This window comes from Manduca sexta, chromosome 17, assembly GCF_014839805.1.
Source record: "Manduca sexta isolate Smith_Timp_Sample1 chromosome 17, JHU_Msex_v1.0, whole genome shotgun sequence".
Lineage (NCBI taxonomy): Eukaryota > Metazoa > Arthropoda > Insecta > Lepidoptera > Sphingidae > Manduca > Manduca sexta.
In genome coordinates, this window is record NC_051131.1 from 4,547,964 (window position 1) to 4,575,661 (window position 27,698).

Below are 27,698 nucleotides of genomic sequence, written 5' to 3' on the forward strand. Positions count from 1 at the left end.
CAGCACATCAACTTCAAAGCACCTTGTCTTAGAAACGGTAATTCGAAAGCATGAATTATATTTAACTACCATTTATAATACGCACACTTTTTATTAAATTCAACGTTAAGAGGAATATTTTCGAGGACAAAGTTTCTCTGTAAGAGTTACGTCAAAACTACGTAACCAGACATCGTCAACGTTTTCTAAAAATCCTAGCAATGTTTGATAATATTGCATCAAATCCTGGGAAATCGAAAATACGTACACATAGATGACGTATAAGATTATGCACATCATGCCATATGTTCGGCAGTCGGCTTGGCACCTAAGCCGTCCCGTACTGAGAAGTCGTGACGTCAAGACTGCGTACTCCAGAGATAAGTTCTACATTTAAAAAGCGGCCGTGCATGTTTCGAGCATCATTCAGATACCGATACGCAAACGTGTGCATCTCAAGTCGTGAACAATGTCGAAAATTGTTTTATTGTTGGTGTTGTTGTGTGGTGTGATGTGTTGCGGGATGCACATCCACCCAAGGGGCGCAGTTCATACGGAAGGCGAAATGACGCATGATGAAATGAGAGAGCCGGTCACCTCGGATGATGGAATACCCATTGTGAGTTCAGTGTTTATATCTTTTATATTATAGATACATTTTAATATCTCCTAGTCCTTATCCCACTTAATTGTGCGCACGCCTTATCCCACTGGTGTAGGCAGAGACCGCAGAGACCACTGAGTGTCACAATCCACGACCCTGTTTCACCTCTTGCATCTTCCCCAATAAAAAAATAATCTTATTTGTTTAAGACAAGCCGTGCTACCATTTCCTCAAAGTCTATCTTAATATGTTTAAATTATGAAAATATATTCTTTTCTTCGAGTATAGAGTAGATACCTGAGTTCTGACGTACAATTCAATGGTTTTTATTAATTTCCAGGACGTTCTTCGTAATCTAAAGCCGACGCGGTTCGTTCCGATAAACAGCGTGCTGTTTTTCAAGTCTTATCCACCCTGCGAACCTGGATTTGAAAGGGATCTAATTGGAGTTTGCAGAGAAGTATGGGACTGATAAGAAGTCTCTATAAGCAATATCAACGTCTCGAGTTAAAAACTATGATAATATAGGTTTTCAAAAGCCTTCTACGTGAGATAATCAGACTGTTAAAAATTATTGGATATTAATATGTCTATTTCGGTATTATATTTATTCGATAGTAAAAAGTTATTTAATGATGTGAACTTATATAAAGGAATAAGATATATTTGTTAACAACAAAATTTTATCTCAACAGCGTTTTGGACAAAGCATATCCTTCGTATTTGTAATATTATAATGTGATTTAAAATTGTGCAGTGATATTAGCGTAAGACCCACTTTTAATTGTATAAGCTTAGTGTGAATGTTAGCCAGTGTTTCATTTTATGTAAAGAAGAGTGAGAGTTTTATTTATAAGGGATATTTATAAGTTACACAAAATAAACGTGAACTCATTGCTGATATATTGTTTTTTTTTTAACTTACATTATATACAACCACATTAATATCTTTTTTGAAAATTAAAACGAACTGTTCTGACGTACAACTTTATTTTTATCTTTTGATAAATTATACAAATATTTACATTAATGCAATTTTCCAATACTTTTTTCACACGAATAAAGAATTAAGCACAAAGAACTCTAACAACAGACAATACATGTACACCACAATTTACTTTCTTTAACATGACATCAAAAATTTATAAACTACAACGTTTACATATCTTTACTTATCATTTAAAATACTACGAATTATAATAATTTAAAAACTTTATATTCAGTTTTCGGTAATCTATTTGGAGCTTGTTTATCCAAATTCCTTTCCTCCACAGAGAAGAGTCTAGTTGATGATATTGTGAACTGTCGAATATAAAATTGAAATGATAAAATAAAACAAAATATGACAACGAGTATAATCTTTATGCTGTGATCTTAAATCTAAAGATTACGTCTAAGGTGCAAATGACAATAACCGAAGGCTAAATAAGATTCAACAGGGAGAAACGAAAAACTGAGATACATATTTACCCCTGCACAGTATTTACTCCTTCTGCCTTGAATATAGATACATTGGTCTACTTTATATACAGCGAACAAAAAGGCAGATACTACCACTGTTTCATTGTATTGTCAAAGTTATCCATCGGTTTAAACCGATGGATAACTTTTTTATATAACGCTCTTTGCATGATCTTTTCTTTCTACCCAAATATAAGATCAAGGACTCATGCAAAGATTTATAAAAAATGTAGCATAGATAAAATAGACAAGTGTTTAAGATTTATTTTTATGGGCGTTCATAACCACACAAAAAAATTCTATATAGTAGTTACATTGAAAGAGATAATTTATTTCGTGGATATAAGCACATGGGGCGTCCTTTTCTAGAAGGTCTAGGTCTGTCCAATTCTTTCAGTCTTACCTAAACATCCTGTTACATGAGGGAAGCCGGGGGTAAAGTGACAGCACCGTGCCCTGAGAGTGGTGAAGGCAGCGTGGCGACTCCTCGGATCCAAGCTCCTCGCTCGCAGCAGAAGGACTCTACGTTGTTCAATGCACGCATGTATATCGTGGTTACACCACCTGGACACAATATTAACATGATTGTTTTAGGTGAAGGTCTGTGTTTAAAGTAATTGGAAGCTGGTGTGTGGAAAGTGGCAGTCTTGCTCGTGCTGATAATAGCATAGTTTTACAATATAACTATCTCAAATTTAAAATTTCTTTATATGTAAAACATATATACAAGATATGCAAGTTGATCAAATATATATCTAACGCGTCCTATCATGTGTGGCCTGCGTCGCGTACAAATATCAATGATGAATTTCAAAATGTATTTAATTTTGTTATATGGATTAACTGCACATTATATTTATAAATTGCTCATGCGTTATAAGCTCTTTTAATAGACAGACATAACGATCTTTTCACTGATTATCTATAAGGTATTAAAAATGAAAGAATAATAATAATCATTAACTAAACTTTCAAATTTTCCATGATAAGTATTCTCGTATTGTATTAAGAATATATACTATACGATCATGATCAAGTACATTATATGAAAAGGTCAAATATAGTAAACAAGTTGTTTGCTCAGAGTGCGACAGTTCAATAGATATGTTTTTACAAACAATATGTATTTCAGAGAACAATTAAAAATGTTGTTTTATATCAACGACATTTATGGCACGTTCGCGAATTGTAATGACATATTCTTTATAGACTTATACATATGTATTTGTATGATTGACATAACTAGAGGAGCATACTGCAGCTTGTATTTGAATTTTTTTTATAAATTCCCTTTTAAATTATTTTCTAAATTATATGACAATAAATGTGTAAGTATTAATAACTCAAGTAGTATTAGAAGTTAAATCATTGGAACCTATTTGACACGGGTTCCTTACAAGGTAGTAAAGAATAAAGAATCGGCTACAGAAGGATTTACAAAAACTCATCATTAATTCAGTGCAATAGAAATTGAAAAGTGGTTTAATTCATGAAGGCGGAGTCGCGTGAAAAACAAAACATTCATTAAGTACAAGTTATCTGTATATTATGTTATGTCGTTTAATATTTTATGTTCATATTTTTAATGTCTAAACAGTCAAAAGTAAAAAAAAAACATGTACTTTAAAGTTTTACACCAAGGAAAATTATTCGTTTCCTTATCATTTGTATAAAGAAAACTTTCAAATACAATGGATCATGTTCTAATCTCGACGTGCAATTGTTTTATCTAATAAAATATGTAACCTTCTCAAAATTACGGGCGCCAGCGGAATCAATCTGATATCTTCATTGTTTGGATTATCGGTGTTATGATTATGGCGCAGACTGTTGTATTGCAAGATCAATTTAGTCACAATAAAATAATAATACCATTTCTGTATTATATAGTTATTTGTCCACTATAAGGTCTCCTGTACTACTGACAGCAGTTTTTATAAATTTTGTATCTACACAAATGATTTTGTAGTGTATAAATTTGCAACGCCTTCGCGTGTTTATACAAGTATCAAATCACCGAGTTAAATTCGTCTTAATTCCTTATGACAAATGATATAATACGGTAGACAGGAGTTAATAGGAGATGTTTTAAGCCATTCTAGTGTAATGATTTGGTGTTCGGATATATTATCCTCTAAGTAACTGAAGTTCATGGTAAGGTGTATGTAGGACTCTGTTAAGTATTCAATTCAAGGTAATGGCCTACAATTGATACTGGATTAATTAGTGTTTAATCGACTTATCACGTAATTACGATGCCTTGGAAATGTCTAATGTGGTAGTTTTTATTTTATTGCTTTGAATGGCGAGACGAGCTTGGTGTACGCCTGATAGTAAGCGTACGACCGCCCATAAACAGTAGAAACACCATCTAACACCTTGAATTAAATATTAAAGTAAAGTTTTTTTTGTTATTTCACTTCGCTTGCTATCCTGAGACATGAGATGTAAGTCTTATTATGTCCAGTAAATACACTAGCTACAATGTTCTTCAAACAGGAACACAGCAGTGTTCACACACTGCGGCAGTAATAGACATTGCGGTGGTACCTACCTAGGCGGACTCTCACATATGAGAGACCTACCACCAATACATATCATACCCTTTGATAGTGCTCGAAAAGTCGCCTCACCAATGATGATAAGCTGTGTTCCAAGATACGCCAGCGCATGCCCGTGCCGCGGCATCGACATCTCTGTCTCAAGCTTCCACTGACGGTCTTTCCAGTCCCACGCGTCTATTGCTCCCACGCTGCTTGCTGTCTTCTCCTGTTTCAAGAGAAGAAGTTGATTTCAAATATGAATAAAAGAAGGATTCAGTTTTGTCCCATTTTCTGGTTTTATTGATGAAGAATCATTACTCGAAATTTGTTTGTGGCAGAGGCCGTGCTCAGCCCAGGATGTTGAGACACAATATAAAAAAAAATGTGCAACACTTTTTCCTAACCTACAAATTACCTTTACAATTATAATGACAACATGGAAGACCATTGTTTAGTGTCCAGGTCGAGACCCTTTGAAAATAGACTATTTACTAGATTTATGTAATGAAGTATATTACCCTAGTAAGTACACGTATTAATACATTCGTTTATCAAATTAATTTACCTTCTCGGATACTTTACCGGCGCCACCGATAATGTATAACTTGTCGTTCATAGCGAACAACGTGGCGAAACACCTCGGGAAACGTAAACTGTGTATTTCGGTCCATCTGGGCAATGTCAAAGACGATTTTTAATGAAATCTATTAAGATTATTTGTATGAAATACAAACATTCGTTAGTAATTACTTGTAAACTAAAAATATAAACATAGTAGAGTCTGATATATAAATGAAAAAAAATAGGGGTATGCAGTGTCGCAACCAGGGCACCCATTTTCGCCAAGTATGTGCCGTCCCATGATGTGATAGGGGCGAGCCTATCGTCAAATCAGGCACGAATTCAAGACTCCGGGCTTATACTGAGCAGAAAAATCCAAATATCACTTTGCCCGACCCGGGATTCGAACTCAGGATATCCGAGCGTTGCCGTACCGCGCATACCACTTCGCAACGAAGCAGTCATATTAGGTATATTCGTATGTACTAGAATGCCTGTATTCACTCACTCGTTAGTTTTAGAGTTGTAGCACTCAACGATCTTGCAGACAGGCCGTCTTTTCTCGCCGGTCATGCCGCCCGCCACCCAGATGTAGTCGCGGTACTTGGCGCACGCGACCGCCATGCGCGCGACGCCCATCGATCTCACCTCGCTCCACGAACCAGATTTCGGGTCAAACCTCTCTACTGATCGTAATACCCTGGTATTCAAGTTAACTGATTATTTAAGTTTGAATAATTATTTTCAAACTGACCAGAACCTTACCCAACGCGACGCTCCGGTTGGGTACAAAAAACGGTCCCCGATTTGAATATATTTTTTATTTAAGTGGAAAGGGTGATGACCTAAAAAGGTCTTCAGCTAAGCGACTGCACAAGGCCTTTCATATAGCGTGAGGCTCTGGGTAATTGCCCGGTTCCTTACCCCTCGTCCCCTCCCCACATCCCCCAAGGCCACCATTGGGTCGTTCTCTTTTTCGATGCATTTAAACAGAAAAAGCACTGCGTTCTTCCATTTCCAATTTTCCATAATATTAATCTGAAGGAAATTAGATTTACGAATTGTAGTTGAAAAAATTGATTTACTGTCTAAATAAAATAAATCAGAAAAATACGTGGTTGAGCGTATGTACAAATGATAAAGTGTTAATCAATAAAATTAGTTTATCGAATAACATAGGGCAAAGCGATCTGGGTACTATATTTTATCTTTAATAACATTTTACTTTATCATGAGGGTATAATAGATACTTAAAACATGAAAACTACATTAGAGAGTCCCATTAATATTCAAGTATGCGACAGTAGTTATAGTAAATTCATTCTATTCGTATGATGGCAAAATAAAATTCCTAATGAATCACATGTCGTGACGTAAAACAAAACTTATTTTTGTTGAACTAATCAATATTGTCACATGAGCCGGGAAAAACCAGCTACGTGGTCAGCAGCAGGAATAACGTACTGTAAATAAAACCGAACTATAGAAAGACCGTCGATTACTCAGCAACATAACTCTACCTTGATGTGAGTGATTAACCGCCATTTTCACTAAATGAACCTATTTGCTTTTTTCGATCTATCTTAAAAATGGACGAATCAGAATAAAATTTTATTTGACATGCTTGTAAATGAGTTATTTTGATTGGTTCATTCTCAGAATCGGATTGAAGATTAAGATTGAGATCCTTTATTGAAAACGGCTGTGAGACGACCAGAGAACAACTATTATGATATGGCAACGTCCCACAAAAACGAAACTTTTTCTAAGGCCTATATTTCCTGCGGAGTATTGCATTATAATTTTTTCTCTTACTTGCCCTTCTTGTCTTGTCCACCGATTGCGTATAGCGCCATCTTGTGAACAACTAATCCAAAGTTCTTCCTTGGAATTGCTAGTCCAGATTCGCTGTACCACGATCTGGTGACTGGTTCATAACTCCAAACCGTGGATACCACTACCGATTTTCCGCGCACGTCGTCTTCTCGAGGATCGGCACCCCCTTTATAAAGTAATGATATTTATCATTTAGAGCTAGTTCATCTCTAATTTTCAGTACAGTTTTGGCCTTATGTGATTGTTGATGGATTGGTTAGTCGTATAACGAAATATAGAATTCTTTCTTTGATCAGAGATCATATTAAGCCATAAATTCCTAATTGCTGATGTCTACATTCTCTCCCAGTGGTCATCCTGAGCCTAGGTTCCCGTTATTGTTACGAGGTAACCCGTTATTGGGTTTCCTTCAGCATGGTCGCTTATTTTGCAAGGGTTGCGAGCGTCAAAAGCACTCACCTGAAAGTCCATTGTGTTTGTATAATCCGACCCTTGTCAGGCTTACAAACGTATCACACGGCAAAAAAAGTCATTAAACGGAATTTACAAAGTCATATTGGTCAAAGTAATTAAACTTGTGCAGCGGTCAGCAAATTTATTTTTCTTTATTCATAAGCAACGCACGCATATTTCTTTTGACTTTGGTGGTTTTCACAGGTATAAGTCTTTAGTTACATCAATCAGCCCGTTTTCCCTTCACTTTAATAATTATAAAAATCTTATTTACCAACTAAATATACTCTTCCTCTAAGAAACGCGACGGAGTGGTGATGTCTCGGCTCGGGAAGATCCCCCACGTACTCCCACACGTTCGTGACCGGATCGAATCTGTGACGTGAAAACATAAATACTATGATGCTAAGTATAAGGCTAGCAAGCGGTATGCGTGCGATTGTGCGTACTATTGAACTATAATAATTCTAAATATGTAATCATTTTAATTGTACTCAACTATATAAATGTATTCAGGGGGAAATTTTAACTAGTTAGCACACATGCAGTTTACGCCTTTATATCCGAAGATGGCAGGCAGAGGTGCAACCGTTTGACCAAATATGTTCCGTTCCATGATGGGTTAGAGGGCGAGTCTATCGCCATATCGAGCATAAATTCCAGATTCCAGGCTGATACTAAACAGAAAAACCCAATATAATTTTGCCCGATAGGGTTTGAATCCGGAACCTCAAAGCGGTATTATACCGTAATACAACGACCCGACCAAGGCAGATTGACATAATGCTTTGTGAAAATAACATATCAGCTATGATGAAGAGAGAATTAACCTATTTCCTATATATAGAGCTTCACCATTACCGCGAATAGACAAAAAGTGTTTGTAAATACCTGTATATATCTTTGCCAGTGTTCCGCCCTACTCCATAATCTGTGTGTGGGTCGATACCACCAAACACTAATACAGTCTCGCGATCCCAATTGAACAATGAACCCTCCGCTATATACTTCTTATTCGACGGCCCGAGAATGGATGTGGACAACTTATTCCTGAAGCAAAAATGTACGAAATTTAATTTATAACTTCTATAAATATAATAGATAAGCAAAACTCAGTGTGCCTGTAGTCTAAAGCCAATTAATAAAAAAGAAATGGGTTGATAAAAGAAGAGTACAAATCAGCGATTTTGACATTCATTTCTGTCTGTCTCTCTCTGTTTGTTAGCATACATCTTCGAAACTACTGAACGAATTTTCATACTGTTTTCATTATTGACAGATATTATAATTGAGAGCAGAATCTATATTCCTAAACAAACCTATATTTGTTTCATTAATATCGATACAAGGAAAAGTTATACAGGCGTAAGATGTTGCGGGGACAGTTAGTTATAGATATGAAGAAAAAACTTCAATAAAAAAATAATTTCAATTGTAATTATTAGCAAATATTTTTAAAAATTTTACAAAATATTGTAAAATTTTTAAAAATATTTACTAATATTATTATAACTATTAATTTTTTATACAGACGTTGCAAGGTAATAACCTTGCCACGTCTTTTACCCATCTACGACAAATAAATTGTTTTAAAAATGTTACTGCGGTGCAAGATTTTTCTGATGTAAAGTCAAATGCCGCTGCTGGAGATATTGCTCGCAATTACTATTAGGAACAGATTGTGAAACAAAAAAAAAATTACATGTTCATTCTGGCCAGTGACTCCTTCGACTGATTGAAGAGCGATATCCTGGGGCTGTGGAAATTGTTCTGTGACATGGGGGCTGGAGCGCGCGGGGCCGGCTCCGCGCGGGACGCGTTGCTCGTCGTTTGGGGACGAGGCGCTGACGATGCTTGCGGTGATCTGATGAATACCATAGATGTTGTCATCATTGAATTATTTGCTATTTAAATGCTAATAGCATCAGGCATTGTGATTTTATGTACCGACGCGAGGGCAGCAAAGAATACAAGGCTATCTACGCATTCTACATTTCAGAACAGCATTTCTAATGCGAAAATATAATAACTTCTTCAAAAACGAAGCTACCTTTTTCAAATTTGGAATAGGTAGGTAATTAATACAGATTTTCGAAGAACATTGTAACGGTCAGTTAAGTGGTATATATATATTTCGAAATTTGGTAGATGTATTTATCTAGTTTGCACAAAATATATAGCTAACTGAATCAATTACCACAACGTAGGACGTTCTAATAACTGATTCGTAAATACTTTTTCCAGATTCATAAATATTAAATGCAGATTTTACTATTCTTTTATATAATATATGAGTAACTGCGACTATAAACAAAGGGTAACTATGATTCGACAACTAAATATTGTAATTACTTGTCCCAAATTACTTCGTAATTCTAAGGGTATGGATATGGATATTGCAGATATATTATTAAAATATATTGACTTTTTGGAGTTTAAGACCTTTTGTTAGTTGAGTGTTCTATTACAATGTAATAGATAATATTGCAATATTTTTAGAAAAGGTAACAATATTATGGAGTTATTAATATTTTTGAAAAGAATTAAATATGCGTTGTACCCATACGCATCGTATATTGCTAGCACAAGTTTTTGAATATTTTTTCGTGAGATTTATTATTAGGAAAGTGTTACTGAAACAACTGCGGGAATTTTTTCTCAATAATATTAGAGAGGAACATGCATAATATCGTACACAGTGTAATTATCAGCGCTCTTACCGACAGCAAGTGGGAAAAAAGACAATTGTAGTTTTACGAAATAAAAATATTACAAAACCTTTGACATTCCGCCAAAGCGGCTGTGGCAGCTGCCAAATACGAAGCCGCTACACTATGCCTTCTTTCTTCTGTTTTTACAGGGTATTGATTCTGTAAAGCGTGTGTTTTACAGCAACTTATATTTATTTCTACTTTTCATTTACATTTTCAAAATGTCAAGATTTCGCAAAGAAAGCATTATAGGTGTCTGCGCCTAATCTTATTTTCTTAGCACCGATTACAAACTTTTTATTACAAACTTTAGTATTTCGATAACATTGAAGAAAACAGGCGAATGACAATTTTAAAGTTGTCAAATAAATTGGCGAAAGAAATTATACTCTAACCCCAATAAGTTTAGTCTCTATATAAAAATCTTACTAGCTAAAGAGCTATGTTTTTGTTACTAAGGTTTCTTTGTCTGAGTCATAAACATAACAATGGTAAATAATGGTGATTACCTTCTCTGTTACACTAGTATCAGCACTGCCACTGCTGGTTTCACTGTTCGTTGTATTTAAATCAGAATCTTTTTCAGGTAAATCAAACATTGGATCTTGTTTCTTCGTTGCGACCTATAATAAGATTTAATGGCAGTTATTAATAAATGATCTCAATTTGTTTTTTCGTTGAAACCTTAAATAAGATTGTCGTTTAATGGCCGTCAATATATGACCTCAATCTAAATTTTCGATCCGATTCCGAATATAAAATAATGAAAATAAGTTATTTTTCAATATGTCAATAAAACTTTGTCCTGATTGGTAAATTTTTGCGATGGATCGAACAAAGCTATTGGAAACGTTTTCAGAAATCAGTCAATCTATCTACTAAAATGACCAAGAAGTTACGCAATAAAATTGAAAGTAAATAAATAATTAAAAATAAATTACAGCTTCCGGCTCTACAGTGCACATGTGGATTTGTTGAATTTTCCGACGCTGCGCCTGAAGGTTTTGTAATTGTTGTTTCTGTAGTTCTAATTGTCTTCTTTGCTCCTATTTTTAAAAAGTAACAAAACGAATTTAATATTAAAATAGATTAGGTCTGGGGGCCCTGTTCCGTCTAAGGAGACGAATTCTATTTTTACAAGTATAGGCGTTCTAATCAAAGGAAAGCTATGATAGCCGTACGGGTGAATGAGCATTTCTCTTTTACCTATTTGAAGACGGAGTAGGGTCCCTTCGGGACAGTCCAAGACAAGCCAAGCCAAGACCCCTTTCTACGATCCTTTACGTTAAGAGAAACCAAAAATATGTATGAGTATCCTATCGACAGTATTATCGATTGGATATGTTTTTTCTATACACTTTCTGTTTTCTATTAGTATTAGTGATTGTAGAAAAACGTCTTGAATAAACCTATCCCAGAAAAGAATTATAACATTATTTTTTATTTTTTGATTTAGAGGATTTTTTATTAATAAGGAATAATTTTGTTTACCTCAAAATGATTCTGATGCTTATTGATTTCAGGGCTTCTTCTACGGTCGCATATCAAGGGCATTTCCATCTCTACTGGCGGAGATCTAATTGGCGATGGTGATTGAGTACCTTCCTTCGTCTGTTATGTAATGATTAATCTTTTTATCTCAATACTCCATTCGTATTTACTTTTAAACATTTACAGTGAGCTCTCTTTTCGTAGATCAAGAAGAACGTAAACAACAACTAATTATACTTTTTTTTTCTTTTTTATTTTAAAATATGGTTCAAAATTGATGGTAGAATTGTGACATTCACTTTTAGAACCACCAACACCTCAGTCCGCCCCGTGCCCATGAAGTGTTGCAAAGCTTTCGAAAAGTCCGGAGATTAAATAAAAAATCGCGATAAAATTCTTAATAGAAATAAAATAATAAAATTCGTAAAACTTATTTAATTTCCACACTTATCATGAAACTTAGATCACCTAATAGAAAAATATACAAAAAATAATATACGAATATTAAAAAGAAGAGTTTCTTAATTTGATTTGTATATATTTTTACTTTACCAGTTTGTGACAAAGGGAAAAGGTAATTTTTCTCATTACCTGTATATTCTAGTGCCTCAAATTCAATGAAATTTAAATGAATGATAACGAATCGTACCAGGTAGCTATCTCATGTCATTTGACATAATCATGCCGGCCTTATAAGAACCATTTAATTAGAACTTCTTATATACTATTTAGAACAAGAATTTACATTGAGAATACAAAAGGCAAAAAAAATCACCTTTCTTCTGCTCTCAAAGAATTCACTCATAGTAGGAAATGATTTGTCCTTATCTCCCGTAAGACCCTTTAATGTGGCCGGTAGAGGAAAGTCCATTTTAGGTCTCCGCATATCCATTTTGTCCATGTCTATCCCGCGTAAACTACCTGAAATATAATGCAATATGTACAAAATATTACGATAGTTATATCTGTAATTATAATTTATTTTTTTACCTTTTTTACTTGTCACGCGTATGTAGAATTTTTTGCTATTTATTTTATTTATATTACAAGTATATTTAAATACACGTTTATTAAATTAATGATCTGGTACTTAAAATAGGAAGACCTAAGCTATAAGTGTCAGCATCCTTCCAGACTCAGTTTAATTTACTTGTATAAAACAAAGTTTCAACAATGTGCGACTTAATCGCTCATATATAATGTTCCAATTATACATCTCTATTTATAATAAAATAAAGGAATTTGTGTAGAATCTAATTATCATTAGAACGCTTAGCAGAGGGCATTTGTGCTCATTAGTATATACAGGTTGTGTCGGGTTCCTTTTCGGAAAATTTCACCTTTTGCCACGGATGTTCACAAAACTATGTTATTAGTTTTTTAGTTCAACCTTACTTCTTTACAGGAATTGTTAACACTTTTTATTTGGTTAAGAGGCTGAACATTCCGGAAAATATTACTACTGTCAAACAGGCTGAACGTTCCGGAAAATATTATTACTGTCAAGGAGAAGTGGCGCAACAAATTCAAACTACAAACATGTCAATGACCTGTACTTAAGGGCTTTATCTTATAACAGGAATTATTAATGTACCGTTGTTTTCACTATTTCCTTAACATTCATTATTTATCAATCGTGAAATTTAAGGTTGTTTTAAAGATAATTAGGAATAAAATAAAAGAATAATTGAATAACAGAAGTCCAGTATTTTCACATCAATAATTAATTAATGAGGTTCGACTTCTGTGCGTCTGTACAAAGGAACTTTCTCAAAAGTTCGGTTTTCGTTCGTTCAAAACATTTTTAGTAATGGAATAAAAATCATGTAATAAGACACAAAAATAAAAAAAAAACCTTCAGTGTCGCAATGAAGTTACGACACAGATATTTACGAGTATTTATTATGACTATTGTTTAAACAGTCCAGGAAATCTAACAATTTATAATTTCTACAGTTATTATAACAAAACAAAAATTACAACAAAAATTTTATCAACCAAAACAAGAATACGTGCAGTAAACAACGTTCGATGACATGAGAAACATTTTTCCTTGGCAATAATGCGTTTAACACATTGTTTATTTAAGACGATTCAACGAATATTTTAAGTGGAAATGACGCATATAGAAAACAATAGATTAATGCGATCGTATAACACTATTTACCGGGCAAGTCATCATTTCTTCGAGGCGGTTGCATCATCGCCATTTGCTGGTACATCTGGTCTCTCGGTACCATAAACTGTTCCAAATATTTGAGGAAATCTTTGTACGTCACGTGGTTCTGTAAATTACAAACACATTCGCAGTTTATTTCTGTCGCCCAACGTACCATGTTATGTATTTTGACTAGAGAAAACGAAATTTAATATCACATTAATGTTATATGTTAATTATGCGAAAGTAAAAGTAAACGCGGTAACCAATGAACGGTTTGGAATGAAATTTCGTACACAGATAGATCATGTCCTGGATTAATGCTATAGGCAACTTTTTAAAAAAGTAATTGCGTAGTAGGAATTTTACACAAGAAAAGGTACATTAATTATTTACGAACATTGTTTTTAACAGGTGTTAGATATAGCCCAGTGGGGTGTTAATAAGTAATAACGGGTGATATTTATATTTACTTTAATCGCATGTAATTGCACTGGTTATATACTGGTCGCTCATATGTGAGAGTTCGCCCGGGCAGGTACCACTGCAATGTCTATTTCTGTTGCCACGCAGCAGTGTGTAATCACTGTTATGTTCCGGTTTCAAGGACATTGTAGGCAGTAATTGTAACTACTTGACATAATGAGACTTAAGATCTCGCCTCAGGATGGCGAGCGCAGTGGAAAACCAAACAATATTTTGTAATTCAAGGTGTTGGATGGTGTTTCTACTCTTTATGGGAGGTCGTATCGCTTACCATAGGGTGAAAGGCTAGCGCGTATCGTCATTCAAAACAATAAAAAAAAATACACGTACATAAATAAATACCTAAATACAAAAAACAAATCTGAGCGAACAAAGATATCGGATGTTTGATTAACTGATAAATTATAAAATCCCTTTTAATTAGTGTAGAGCATTTTTGAATAATCTAACAATGAGATAATACAATTAATTATCCACCTTTGATTATTGCTTTTGATCGATATTTCCTAGGTACGAAAATTTGAAAAATATATTAATTAAACTTTTTCATAACTGATGTTACATTTATCAGCTTTTTGTCTATTGCTGGCGGTATAGGTTGTAACACCTGCATGTGTGGGAGAAAATAAAAAAATGTTTACCTTATTTAGTAGACATAACATTAGAATTTCCAGAATTGAGAATTGTTCCCGCCATAGCGATAGGTTTAGCTAATATTTTAAGATAAGTACGTCATAAGACACAATATAATTTATTATATTTGGCAAAATTTGGTTGTGTTTCATCATCATCAAGATAGAAATATAAAAAAACATAAGACATTCTTTTTTCACGTTTGTAGCATTTTCTAATTTTAATATTGATGCATTTTGGGATACGTTTTCACAAAAAGAGGTAAAATAAAACACAGTGACAGTTACAATTACTGACCTTCTCTTCCCCAATCCAATTCCTCTCAGCGGGCTCGGAGAGTCCAAGAACGTCTATCCAATGATAATAATTCTTCGAATTGTTGCCGTACCAATACTTTATGATCACGTAGCTGAAAATAGTACGTGCACAATGTATGAATTACAAAATATAAATTATAGAACGTGTTCCTGTCAACGTATACATTTATTTGAGACTGACTGTAATGCTTCGGTGTAGTAGTTCTATTGGTTCCGCGGTACAACACCGTTTTGAGGTCCTGGGATCGAATCCCGACTCGGGCAAAATTATATTGTCGTTTTCAGCTCAGCCCGAAGACCGGAATCTATACCCGATAATTATCAATAGGCTTGCCCATCACATTATGGGACGGAGCACACAACGTGAAAATTGGGTGCCCTGGAATCATCTCTGCCTACCCTTTCGGAGATAAGTGTAAGAAAATGCATATAAACCGTGGAGGATAAAGTTAGGTCAATGACACTTATAATATCTTCCTCTAGGAACGCAGACCCGCTGTTCAAATATAACATCATTTTACCTTATTTGCTAATATTCATATAACGTAATAAAATTTCTTTGTATTTATATCACTTCAACCTGTGGGATTTAGTTATTGTGGGGTTTATGTTCGTTTGAGGAAAAAGTCCAAGTGTTTCACTTTAATATTGTCATTTGTCGAAAACGCGGGAAAAATTGTAGACACTTTGTAGTCATATACAGGTCTTTCTCGGCCGGGGAAGTATTGGATTTATAAAACGTCGCACTATGACGTTCCAGAAAGAATCCGAAAGATTTCCGACTTATTTATTAAACCAATATTACCTGTATACCACGAAACAGGTGTAGGCTACATTTTATTGCAAGGCCATTGATTTAATCTGTTACACATTATTCATTGACGTTAATGAAATCAGCTTTCACTGTCAGCAAGGTGGACTAGACATTTTATGTGAATGTCTGGATAAACGCCACCTTGTCTATTTCTTTCACTAATCCAGAATGTAAACATTGTTTTGTTTAGGAATAAAAATAACATTTAATGTCTCATGACATGACGACGAGCGTAGTTGAACACATTGCAGAGCTTTGTTATTATTTAATAATAAATTATTGTACTAGCTTACTCGAGGCTACGCTCGCGGCAAGTACTTTTTTCTGGATAAAAATTCCTCTATATATTTTTCCGGGTTAAGAGTAGCCCATGTGCTTTCCAGGGTCTTAAACTATGTCCATACAAAATTTCATTAAAATCAGTTTGATAGTTTTTGAGTTATTCGCGTTTAGACAGACAGACAGATGCGGCGGGAGACTTTGTTTTATAATATATTTGGATTTTGAATGACGTTGGTATTAATTAATAGTCATTATTCATTAACCGTCATCTGAGCGACCTTCTATTAACAATTGTCTATAAAATAATATTATGTAAGAATGATGATACTTATAGATCTATTTAAGTCATATGAAATAATATTTATCTCATTTCTAATAACTACAATATGTTATGAAGCTGAGTGCCAAGTTTTGTAATAGGTCTAGTCATATGTTATAGTTATTTTGGCATAATAAAGTAAATATTAAAATATTATTATATTCAGAGGAAATGATTTATTATTATTATGAGTTGCGACAAACTTAAGTTAACTTAACTTAACTTAACAACGAAATTAAGTTTATAGTGAAGACATTTGACTGCGCGGTAAAGGAGTTATTTCATGACCATCGCGTGGAAAATTTTGAATATTTAACGGATCCAAATTTATTTTACTTTTTTTTATTATTACTTAGGATGTCCCATTCAAATAATTCCATGCACTTAGGTATTTTAATTTAAGAAATATAATTGGTAAGTATATAGACTATAACAGGCATGGTGCACAGTAATACACACGCTTTTTATCCCCAAGGTCTAGGCAGAGGCGCAACTATTGCACCCATTTTGTGCTGCGCATATTCCATCCCATGATGTTATAGGGAGCGAACCTATCGTCATATCGGGCACAAATTCCAGATTCCGAGCTAACATTGAGTAGAAAAACCCAATATAATATCACTTTGCCCGAACCAGGGATCCAACCCGAGATCTCATACAGATACAATGTCTGCAATCATACCGTAATACAAATGCGACAGCCAGACGTATGTTATCGATTATAATTTAAAAAAAAACAAAAAAATCCTACGACCTCGGTTTTGCCCGATTTTCACGCGAGTAGTGTATAAACAAGTCCAATACATAATTACTACATAATTTCTACGTAGTTCTTTTAGGACAACATAGAATAAAGTAAAACAGTCTAGAACATAATTACGTACATTAATATCTATAAAACGTAGGAAAAACCTGCCTATAATCGATCAATAAGCGGATACAAAGCTTCGTCATTCTTGATGGCAGCGTGATTTGGGATTGTTCATCATATGTGTATACTTTGACGTCACACGACGAACGCATATCTTCCAGGCGGTTATTGATGTTGGCAAAGATGTACAGGTATAATACATTATATGTGTATTATATCTGTACAGGATCGATCAGTTTCGGGAATCAGGACTCGAGAACTAAGCTCGTGACCTATAATTACTGCACATGCGAACTGTAATCACGCATGATGAAGATAATATCTTGTGGTTTGAATAATTTCCTTAACCGTCAATTTATTACAATTATAATGAATACTCTGCAGCAGCCACATGACAGGGTGGAGTGGAAGCAGCTCGTCAGCACCACCATCAAGGCTTGCCGAAGCAGATACGACCTTCAGTCATGAAAAAAAAACTTCTCTTCAGATAATGTATACTCACGCGAGTCCGTCGTCCACCATCTGTTGTACTTCGGTTTCGTTGACGATCTCCAATATTTCAGAGTTATCAGGGTTACGTTTTATGTCGACAAGTTGCCATGGCGATATGAGTCCAAAACGCACGCAGCGCATCACTTCTACAGCCAACCGGCGGCGCGCGGGCCAGTCTCCGTACAACCATCTGACTCCAGCCATGAGGACTTCTATCTCGCTAGAAAAATGAATCGCACGTATACATGGAGATGTCTATGGTCATCGTAAATGGAAATTCCCGTGATTCTGCCGTGGTAATCGAGAAGGCAGTAAGTCAGTAAAGGCGGTTCTGCTTTATTCCGTGGTTAACTATTTTATCGTTCTTAATGCTATTTATCAAATAAGAAAATGCATTTCTAATTTACGTAGATGTATAAAACCTAAATAGGAAGAAAGTTCAAGGTTATAAGTTTAAGTATATGATCCAAATCAGTTATAAAACATTCACCGCCTTTGACTACTGCCCTCTTGATTACCACGGCAGTGATGTAACGGAAGTGATAAGGTTTTATATACAAGAAAAATGTACACCATAATAAATGCCGACTGATTAAATTATATTATAATAAAAATTGCAGCGACTTGCAACATAAAATTCGTTTATCGATTAATCTTGTTCGCAAACAAGTACATTAAAAGACGTACCTAATTATGGAATAAACATTCATCAAGGACATAATATATAAAATACCAATCATTTAGTATAGCCTCGTATGAGGGATGTTACCTATTCCAACTTATTTCATACAATATTATCTTAAGGATTTACAAACGTGCGTAGGTCTTTCCCAGGAAAACGCATTGAATTTGGAGAAACCAAAGTGGATTTCGAATGCTTTACTTATAGTATTGTCGAGTAGTTTAATATATTGTATTTAATAGTGAAATTCGAAGTTTTCAATCTTCCGTAATTTTGAAACAAAAGTAAACAGAATTTCAACCTTCATGTGTGTAAAAATCCAAATGAAATAATTTATTAAAAATAAATTTATTGAAAGTGATGTACATGGTCATATTTTAAACGGGCGTAATAACATAAGTACTAAACAAAAATGGATCCTACCAATTGCAATAGTATAAATAGTGTTTTGTCGTTGGATACTTAGACATAATAGCTTAGAAAGGCTGATTTGCATTTCAAAAGTGGCGTTACAGGTATACCTAACTATTAGTAGTAAAATCAAAATGAGCAAGCAGTAATTGCGTCGATAGCACTACAAATTGTACTGGAGTTATCAACAGAAACTGAGTAATTATCGTGATTGATCAATGGTTTTCATATACACGTCAAATGGATGATAACAGCACTTAAATGCTATTGCAGAATTCATTAAGGCTCAGCTAATGTGGTGTTTTATGGAGGATTCGAATCACTAACTTACATTGTGTGCAAAACCGTTTTTGCACGTGTCCAGAAATGTGAATCTAAGACCACATACCAGGTCATTTACGTTAAAATATTTCAATAACAGCTAAATAATGGATCTGTCAAAAGTAAACAAGGAAGTAACCTTGTAACTGATATGTAGTTAGACTTTAAAAACGTCATAACTTCCTCCGGCTCCAGTTCAAGGAAATCTTTTGACGCCACCAGAGGCAGAAAGAAACGCATCACACGAGGAACCTGTAACCATATCGTATTCTTGAATGAATGTTTCTTCATCGAATGTAGTTATAGGGAAAGTATCCCACCATCAAATCCATAACGGGGGTAATACCCTTCGATCTGGCTTCTTTGAACAACGCAAAAGCTGTGTCTTCTGTAAACAGATCTTCATTCACGATGAAGGACCAGCATTGATCTTCTAAGTCTGAAGGGAATGTTTTGTAATTAATTATTTTATATCAACAGAAGCTGTTGCTTGTTACTCCGATCGTGTACATATCTCTTCTTGTAATTAAAGTTTTATCGCAAATTTTTCAGGAACTTAAAGTAGTCTTTCAAGTAAGACTTCGTTTTACGTGTAGCAAATTTCATTCAAATCCAATAATCATAATAGGTGTTTACTTCTATTTCTAAAAGATATCCTAACATACGATATAAAAGATTACTAGGAATAACAGTATATAAGTTTGACTTTGTTATTGTTCTACCTTATTGTTTTGTCATTTTATATCCAGAACAAGTTTACGATGTTAAAATGAAGGTCACCTCATCACTCATATATTGTAGTGGTAGAGTACATAGACTGTAAAATCGGGGAAGTCCTGAATTATTGTTGAAATGTTAAAACCAAATTAGAGTTCACTTATGATATATCTACATATACAATGATGAAAATAAAATTGAAAATAAGACTTTTCGCAGACACAAACAAAAAGATTAAAAAAGGAAATAGTTTAAACACATGCATCGTTTATCCTGGAACTCGTTCCTTCGTATCCTGGAAATAGTTTTTTACATATGGCCATATGTAAAGAACGATTGAGCATCGATGGACATAGTTCTAAGAAAAAATACGTTGCACGACCGGCTGTTGTAAAATCGGCAAATATTTACACACGTTCAAACGTTGCGGGGCTCGTCCCATTGCGCAAAAATATTTCGGCGTATAGCAGCTGACATTACCTTTAATGGACAAATATTGCGCAGCGCCGAACAAATCAAGAATGTTTTCCCTCTTCAAAACCTTATTGCTCTCAGTACCATTGAAGATCATCCACTCGTACAATGTTTGAAAGGCTTCTGGTGTCACGCTAGTCTATGGAATTAACATCGATATAGCATCGTTCTTAATTAAGATTATCATAATGCTAGTTATTATGCTTACGGGAGGCAATTCAATCTCTCTGTAAGTGTTCATATCAAAAAATGTAGAGTAAACTTGCAAGACCATGTGATGACAGTGAAATTCTTCGTTTCCGATATGGATTATCGTGTCTGTGTTGCTGTAAAAGACGGACTCATTATTTCATAACTAAGCATAGCTAGCCCTGATATCGAATAGTACTTATCAGATAAAATATAACAAAGGGGACATTTTTATTACCTCTACCCGATATAACTATATTTATGTTTACTACTAGGTACATGATATTGGCGATAAATTATTGATAACGAAACTAAACGTATTGTTGTCGATTTAGATATGATCTAATGTACACGTACACGTGATTGTGTATTCGTCTGTAGAACTCTTGGAACATGTCTTGTTTCTTCGGCAGCTGCACGCGCATCCAGTCTATCGGTCCCGCTGAGGTGTATCCGAGACTCACGAGATCTTTCCCTTTGTCTTCTCTTGAACTAGGCACTTTAGTTTTCTGGCTGCGATCATTGCCTAATATATTCTTAGCTTGGTAATTAATTGTATCTTTCACACCACATTGTATTCTTGGATCAGAGTTTTCATTATCCTTATAATGCATATACATAATGAAATAGTTAAATTAGTGTTATAAACTTAAACAATTATAATATAATTATATTAATGGACTACAAACATTTTGCGACAGTTCATCGTCAGGGTCGTCAGCTGTTTTACCTTCAAACTTCACTTTTACTTTTGCCTGTGTGGGGTCAGCTAACAAAACACCAACTGTAGATGATTGGAATACAACCTGAAATTGAAATTAGTGATGAGGGCCTCAAGTTATTTAATTGTACATTATTTATTTATCAAGAATCATGTTACTTGATTTGACTGGACTTTCAGGTTACCGCTTGGTGTAGACTTGAAAGGAAATGTTGCGCCTCTAGGAAAATTTAATTGGTCTCCACTGCTGATACTACAATATATTTCACTAAGATTATTTATTTGAATCAAAACTTGAACTGCTGAGGATAATAGCGAATATAGATCTTATACCTTGAATTATCTACACCGGAGGAAAGATTTGGGTCTAAAGTACTCCTTTGAATGTTATGAATGTAATCGGAAGCAAGCTTTGAAGCGTAGGTTTCTGGCGCCATTTCTTCTTTCTTTGACCTTTAAATACGATTATATTATTTCGGAAAGAATACGAAAGTTACATTCCAATAGGATTGTTACTTACTTTCGTCTATAATTACAAGACATGTATCTATTGTGGGTCAATTTATTAGTGTGATACGCATCCCCTGAAGCTTTGGATAATAATTTTCTTTCGTGGGTAGATAGATAAGGGTATTTAGTAAAATCGAAATCTGAAAATAAATTATACTTTACAAGGTTTTCTAACAACCAAGTGTCATAATTTCTTCTGTTTAAGCGAACGTTATGACATTAAAATAAAACTATTTTGCGGATTTTATAGCGATTTTTTTTTTCAGAGTTGTTAGACTTTGTAGCCTTCGTGGTCATGGGGCGGACTAAGGTGTTGGTCACCCTAAAAGTCGAAGTTTACATTTTACAATTATATTTATTTTTAATTTTAGCTGTTGGTGATCCGATCTACGCAGAATGAGCATATAATATAAAAACAGCCATAAAATCCGCAAAAAAGTTTTATTTTAACCAAGTATCAATAAACGTAATAATTGTGTTATTGAAAATTAAACGAACATAGATTTATGATCAGAGGCTGTCGACAGTTTAGCAGGCCAAGTTTATTTATTAATAAATATAAATAAATAAAAATGTCGTCCACCTCCACCCAGATAAACCTTTTCGCTGTGCTTTAAAATTATATTTAATACATAAGCCATAAAGATTAATAACATATACAACATAATTAATAACACATACATGTACTTGTGACAAGCCCTCGGTAGCAGTCCACGATTATTATACATAGTTGCTTTATAAAAATTTTCGTAGTTATTTACGCACACATTTTTTTAAATACGCGTAGGGTAAAGTGATCCCTCTGTACCTGATAGTAAGTAGAGCGGCGCCCAGAGACTTTCCAGCCCTCACACCCACAACTACAACTCCTGTAAGCCAGGATCAGCAGTAGCATGCATTTTATGACACCGAGCAGTGAAGCTCGGCGAGTCTCAGGGAAATCTAATTGGTCAGTATCCCGCAACGAAATTAATCAAATAGAAAGATACGGAGTTAGAAATATTAATTGTCCACTTCCCTCCATAGCAAAGCGGGAGACAAAATAATGATGATAATAGAGAGGCGCCCAGATAGATAATGTAATTATCGATTGACAAGAGATAATAAGCCCTAACTAGTGTAAACAATAAGATAACAACACGATAAAAAGGTCCGCGTCGTTAATAATGATTGTGGTTGGTCGAGAGAGTAGCGTCTGGGTCACGTGCTAGTCTCTCCGCCAATAACAATGAAACGATACCTATCCTCGTGTCGTGATTTTTGGCACATGCAAAAGGGGCTCGATTTTTTAATTCGGATATACACAGACTGATCCCGCAACGTGACAGTTTTGTAGGCCACTAAGTCGAATTAACGCCTTGTGTTTGGTGGTCGGTATCCGGGCGGAATCAAATATCCAACAAATGTATCTTACTCGCCTAACTAAAACTTGGCTAGAAATAGACCACTGTGTATCGCAATTCCTTACCGGCCATGGTAGTTTTAAGGGTAAACTATTCTCATTTAGATTGGTTGATTCTCCTGCGTGCCCATGCTCTACACCTGGATACGAAGTTGAACAATCTGCTCATCACGTACTTTGGGAGTGTAATCTCTGGCATGAAGAGCGCAACATCATGTTAAACAGTATGCAAACAACATCTGGAGTTGTATACTACATGGACCTTGTAGAGACAAGACGGAATTTCTGTGCTTTCCGGCGTTTTTGCCATGCCTATTATAATCAAATCTAACAGCTCATGTGATAGGACGACTCTTTCTTTTAATTTTATGCGTGGTTCTTTATAACTAGCTTATCTAGTTGTAAATGTGATGATGATCTTTGAGGTTAAAACGCCTCCTTAGATCATGATTTTGTCACCCGCATTGCTATGGAGGGAAGTGGACAATTAATATTTCCAACTGCTCCCTATCTTTCTATTTGATTCATTTCTTCGCGGGATAATGACATATTAGATTTCCCTGAGACTCGCCGAGCTTCACTGCTCGGTGTCATAAAATGCGTGCCTCTGCTGATCCTGGCTTACAGGAGTTGTAGTGGTGGGTGTGAGGGCGGGAAAGTCTTGTTAAAATGTATCTTACTGTAAACTATACAGCCGATTTTATAAATACATTTAACGATATCGAATAAAATCCACAAAACATACTAACAAATAGTCACTCACGGATATCGCTTGTATTCGTGTTTAGGTCCGACAACGAGCTGCTTCTGTACAGTTTAGGCTTTATAGTTATATAATATTGTTCGAAGATGTTACCATAAGGCCTGTACCGTCTTTTCGGTATACTGAAATAAAGTACTGTATTATTTTTTTGTCAAAAAAACGATCTTAATCCGAATCTCCGGATCGATCTTGTATAATCAGAATAAAGTTTATTCGTCGCACTCACTTTAAACTTATTTAGATCGAATTATTATCAGGATAAATTTGTAGATATGCGTTGAAAGTAATAAACGATTTTTTTTATATAAAACATAGTTTATTCATTGCGGTAGTAAGTGGGTTGCGTAGTGGTGATAGCTACCCCCAAAACCCATACTAAGGGTAGATTTACCATGGTATCTTGCTAACTTTTAAAAAAATGCGGATATGACATTGATCGTAAAATATGCGACAGCGAAACCACGTCACTCTGATTTTCTGTGAAACCGTGGCGCCTCGCCGGTTGTACCGGCTATTTAATGTTTCAGGAAAACTTGACATTTATAGAGTTGATATTTAATTTTCTGTAGGAAGCTCTAAAGTTATTGATCAACTGTACCTTATTGTCTTTTTTCTCTAAAAAATATACAAAACATGACTAATATTCGGGAATCATATAATTTTGCAACACATGATAAGGAATTCATCGGCAAAACATCAAACGCGGCTGTAATTTTCAATGGAATTTATTTGTTGAGTTTTATACTTATTCATGCCGCATGTCAAGTGTAGGCACACCAATTTTCTTCAAAACTGATTAAGTCATACACAGAAATTATGACAATTTCTGTTTCAAAATATATTGCATTCTTTAACCATGATTATTATCAAGTAGCCTAGAGTACACGACTATTAAGTAGCCTATATCAATTACCTAAGTACTACTGTAAAATCCCAATAAATGTCATTACAATATATGACGTCGAAAATTGAGTAATTTTGTCAGTTTGTTTATTTGTTTTACAAAATAGTACTTTAAATAAATAGCCATACAAGTCCACGTCGAGAGTTACCAGAATTGGCTTAAGATTGTAAACAAAATATCCACAATTAATACCTATTAAAACCCATGCGTAATTTTCTATATACCAATATCCATATTTCTAGTAATACTTCCTCGTAATAATTTTGTTTTATGAGCAAAGACATGGTTACAACTAGTAAGTATTTAAACAATGGACACTTACTCGGTTTTATTATTAGTGCTTGTGTTATTCCTTGCATTTGATAGCGCTTCTATATTATTAACCTGAAGGGAGGCGAAAAGAACAGTCTTTTTTAAAATTTACACACAAAAAAACATCAAAATGAATAAAGTGTTCGCAGTTTCGTTCTTCTCTCTTCTTTTGGTGGTAAGTAAATAGCGATTACTTGAAAGTTAATAGTAGTTATTATGTTGCCGAATACGTATAATATTATCAATCGGAAACAAGCATCTATTTACAACAACAATATTCAGTAAAGTAGGTACTAGGGGATTCTAGAGACTCCAGAGAAACCTTAAAAATTTACGATACCATTATAAAACATCGTCTGTATATTAGGAACATTTGAATACATTTTTAGTTAAAATATATTTCCAGTATTTCCTTTTCAACAATTCCTTATGATTTTTATAAAATTTCTAATTAAGGAACTTTGTGAACTATATCGCTTCGTCCATTCTCTATGACCAGTGCCAACATATGTCCCTCTATATGATTTAAGAGTATTAAAGCTATTTAACCTGCGAGTAAGTAGCTCTCTTAGGTTTATACAACTATGAAGAGCTTTTGGTAACATCGATGACTGTAATACACACGAAACGTGACAGTGCAAACTGTTGCTAGTCGGCAGATTTCTTTGAAATAATACTACTACCCTGGCGGGGGCGGACCATTCATGTTGTGATAAAACTGAATTAGGCGCAGCCCTATCTCTGGTGAAAATTTATGATTAAAGATTAACCCTCTTATTCATAGACGTTATTTATCTAAGGAGGGAGCATTGCTGTGATAACAAGTCTGTTTATCGGTGCTGACGGCATGGCAGCCTTCGCAGTGCGTAGACATACGGCCGTTGTGATTGGCTAATATTGAGATACAACTTGAAAATATTTATTAATTATGGCGTACAGTTGGTCTCATAAAAAGTTGACCATGGCCATGGCATTGGGCCATGAAAAAAATATATGCTCCAACAAACTCTCGTCCAGACTACACTGACACAAGAAGTGATCTTCCTAGTATTTTTTGTACAACATTCGCATTAATTTATTTGTAAATCTTTTTGATCTTATTTCATATTGTAGCTTCCACCGCGGTGATTCCGCCAATGTCGATTAATAATAGCAGATAGTGAAAGACGATAAATACGAATTTCTAGGAATCATATCAATAATTTCTGGGAATTTGTCCAATTATAAGGAATCAATTCTGGTGTTATATGCACGTGATATTTTTTAGAAACACGTACTAAAATTATTGACTTACTTTTTCCAAACTTAAACTCTTCTGCATTTCAAATTCACTGAAACAATAAAATAGGAACATATTCCATATTGTAAAAATAAATGGTTTTAAGTTTATTATAAATTCCCAAGACTCGTATAAAATTTTTGACAGTTGATGTTTGTGTCGCGATATAAAATTTGTCAACATCAAAATTATTCCAAACAATGAAATGATAATGAAAGGTAAATAATTGTCATTGCATAATATTGTCTTTTTTATCAAAATAAACGTTACTTTTTGCCGCCAAGTTCTTTCGGTACCTTTACACTATCAATCTAACTTCAGTTCATAATAGTTCCATCACCTACCTTGACTGACTATCAATTCAAAAAGTGAATGAAGTAAGATTTATTGTGGAATAATGTATGAACTGATGCATGAAACCCCAAAATCTTAGAGCATTCATTTGCTCAATATTATGAATTATGGCGTCAATATTCGTTTATATTGATACATGATTGACTTCCGTCAACCCTTCACACTTCACCACTTGTTGTTATAAATGACTGTCGATGTGGATTCTGACTTGCAGAATTTGTAATAGTGGGTGTGAGGGCGGAATAGTCTCGTAACTTGTTTTTAAGTCCTTTCAATCGATAAACATGTTCTTTTTCAGACATTTACCATGGCAATTCCAGCTGGTCCGAAGCAATACGTTGTTCCTCCCGCACAGGTAGGTAGAAGAAGCATCCATCGTATTTAATAAAACCGTAATTTTTCATATCTTTACAAATGCAATCACAATAGCTGCTTACTATTCAAATGCAACTAAATTTGGGCAAGGCTGAAAGTGTTGTGAATTCTCTCACACTGCGTTTTGCAACGCCAGCAGCTCATAGTACTCTAATTGATAAATTCCTGTGCTTCAACACGTAAAAGATGGGCAAATATTATGTATCATTGTCAGTATCTGACTAACGCTGCGTTCGGCCAAGCGTATACTAGGTATATTAGTGTGGAAGGAAG

At 34.6% G+C, this 27,698-nt stretch overlaps 1 protein-coding gene and 1 long non-coding RNA gene across 6 annotated transcripts; one reads left to right on the forward strand and one right to left on the reverse strand.

The window, feature by feature from the left end:
- The first annotated feature begins 375 nt into the window (after positions 1-375).
- Positions 376-1,484, forward strand: LOC115445174. The gene is made up of 2 exons (XR_003938800.1): positions 376-598; positions 924-1,484. It is a non-coding gene; the product is annotated as an uncharacterized LOC115445174 (long non-coding RNA).
- A 72-nt stretch (positions 1,485-1,556) lies between these two features.
- LOC115445154 lies at positions 1,557-27,351 on the reverse strand. Of its 5 annotated transcripts, XM_030171312.2 has the most exons (29): positions 26,712-27,351; positions 25,428-25,489; positions 24,202-24,323; positions 22,047-22,176; positions 21,860-21,979; positions 21,686-21,779; positions 21,495-21,611; positions 21,163-21,407; positions 20,825-20,942; positions 20,623-20,755; positions 19,746-19,864; positions 19,565-19,677; positions 18,022-18,231; positions 15,214-15,325; positions 13,807-13,924; positions 12,415-12,560; positions 11,640-11,759; positions 11,090-11,194; positions 10,658-10,771; positions 10,216-10,307; positions 9,140-9,301; positions 8,329-8,487; positions 7,712-7,812; positions 6,964-7,150; positions 5,657-5,848; positions 5,153-5,258; positions 4,678-4,813; positions 2,448-2,608; positions 1,557-1,885 (listed from the first exon to the last, which is right to left on the reverse strand). In XM_030171312.2, the coding sequence occupies exons 1-28, from the start codon at positions 26,877-26,879 to the stop codon at positions 2,460-2,462; spliced, it is 3,750 nt and encodes a 1,249-aa protein (XP_030027172.1). In that variant the 5' UTR covers positions 26,880-27,351; the 3' UTR covers positions 1,557-1,885; positions 2,448-2,459. The 5 variants fall into 5 exon arrangements, with proteins under 5 accessions (XP_030027172.1, XP_030027173.1, XP_030027174.1 ...); XM_030171313.2 differs by lacking the exon at positions 11,090-11,194 and having other exon boundaries at positions 26,712-27,350; XM_030171314.2 differs by lacking the exons at positions 25,428-25,489; positions 26,712-27,351 and having other exon boundaries at positions 24,188-24,310.
- Positions 27,352-27,698: the final 347 nt, after the last annotated feature.

Bases quoted from the DNA above. Each gene is read 5' to 3' on its own strand.
- LOC115445154 (XM_030171312.2), bottom strand. From the start codon at position 26,879: ATGTTGACAAATTTTATATCGCGACACAAACATCAACTGTCAAAAATT. The intron at 13,925-15,213 runs GTCAGTAATTGT...TGTAATTTACAG, and splicing joins ATTGGATTGGGGAAGAGAAG to AACCACGTGACGTACAAAGA. The intron at 10,772-11,089 runs GTAATTTATTTT...ATCTTATTATAG, and splicing joins GCACTGTAGAGCCGGAAGCT to GTCGCAACGAAGAAACAAGA.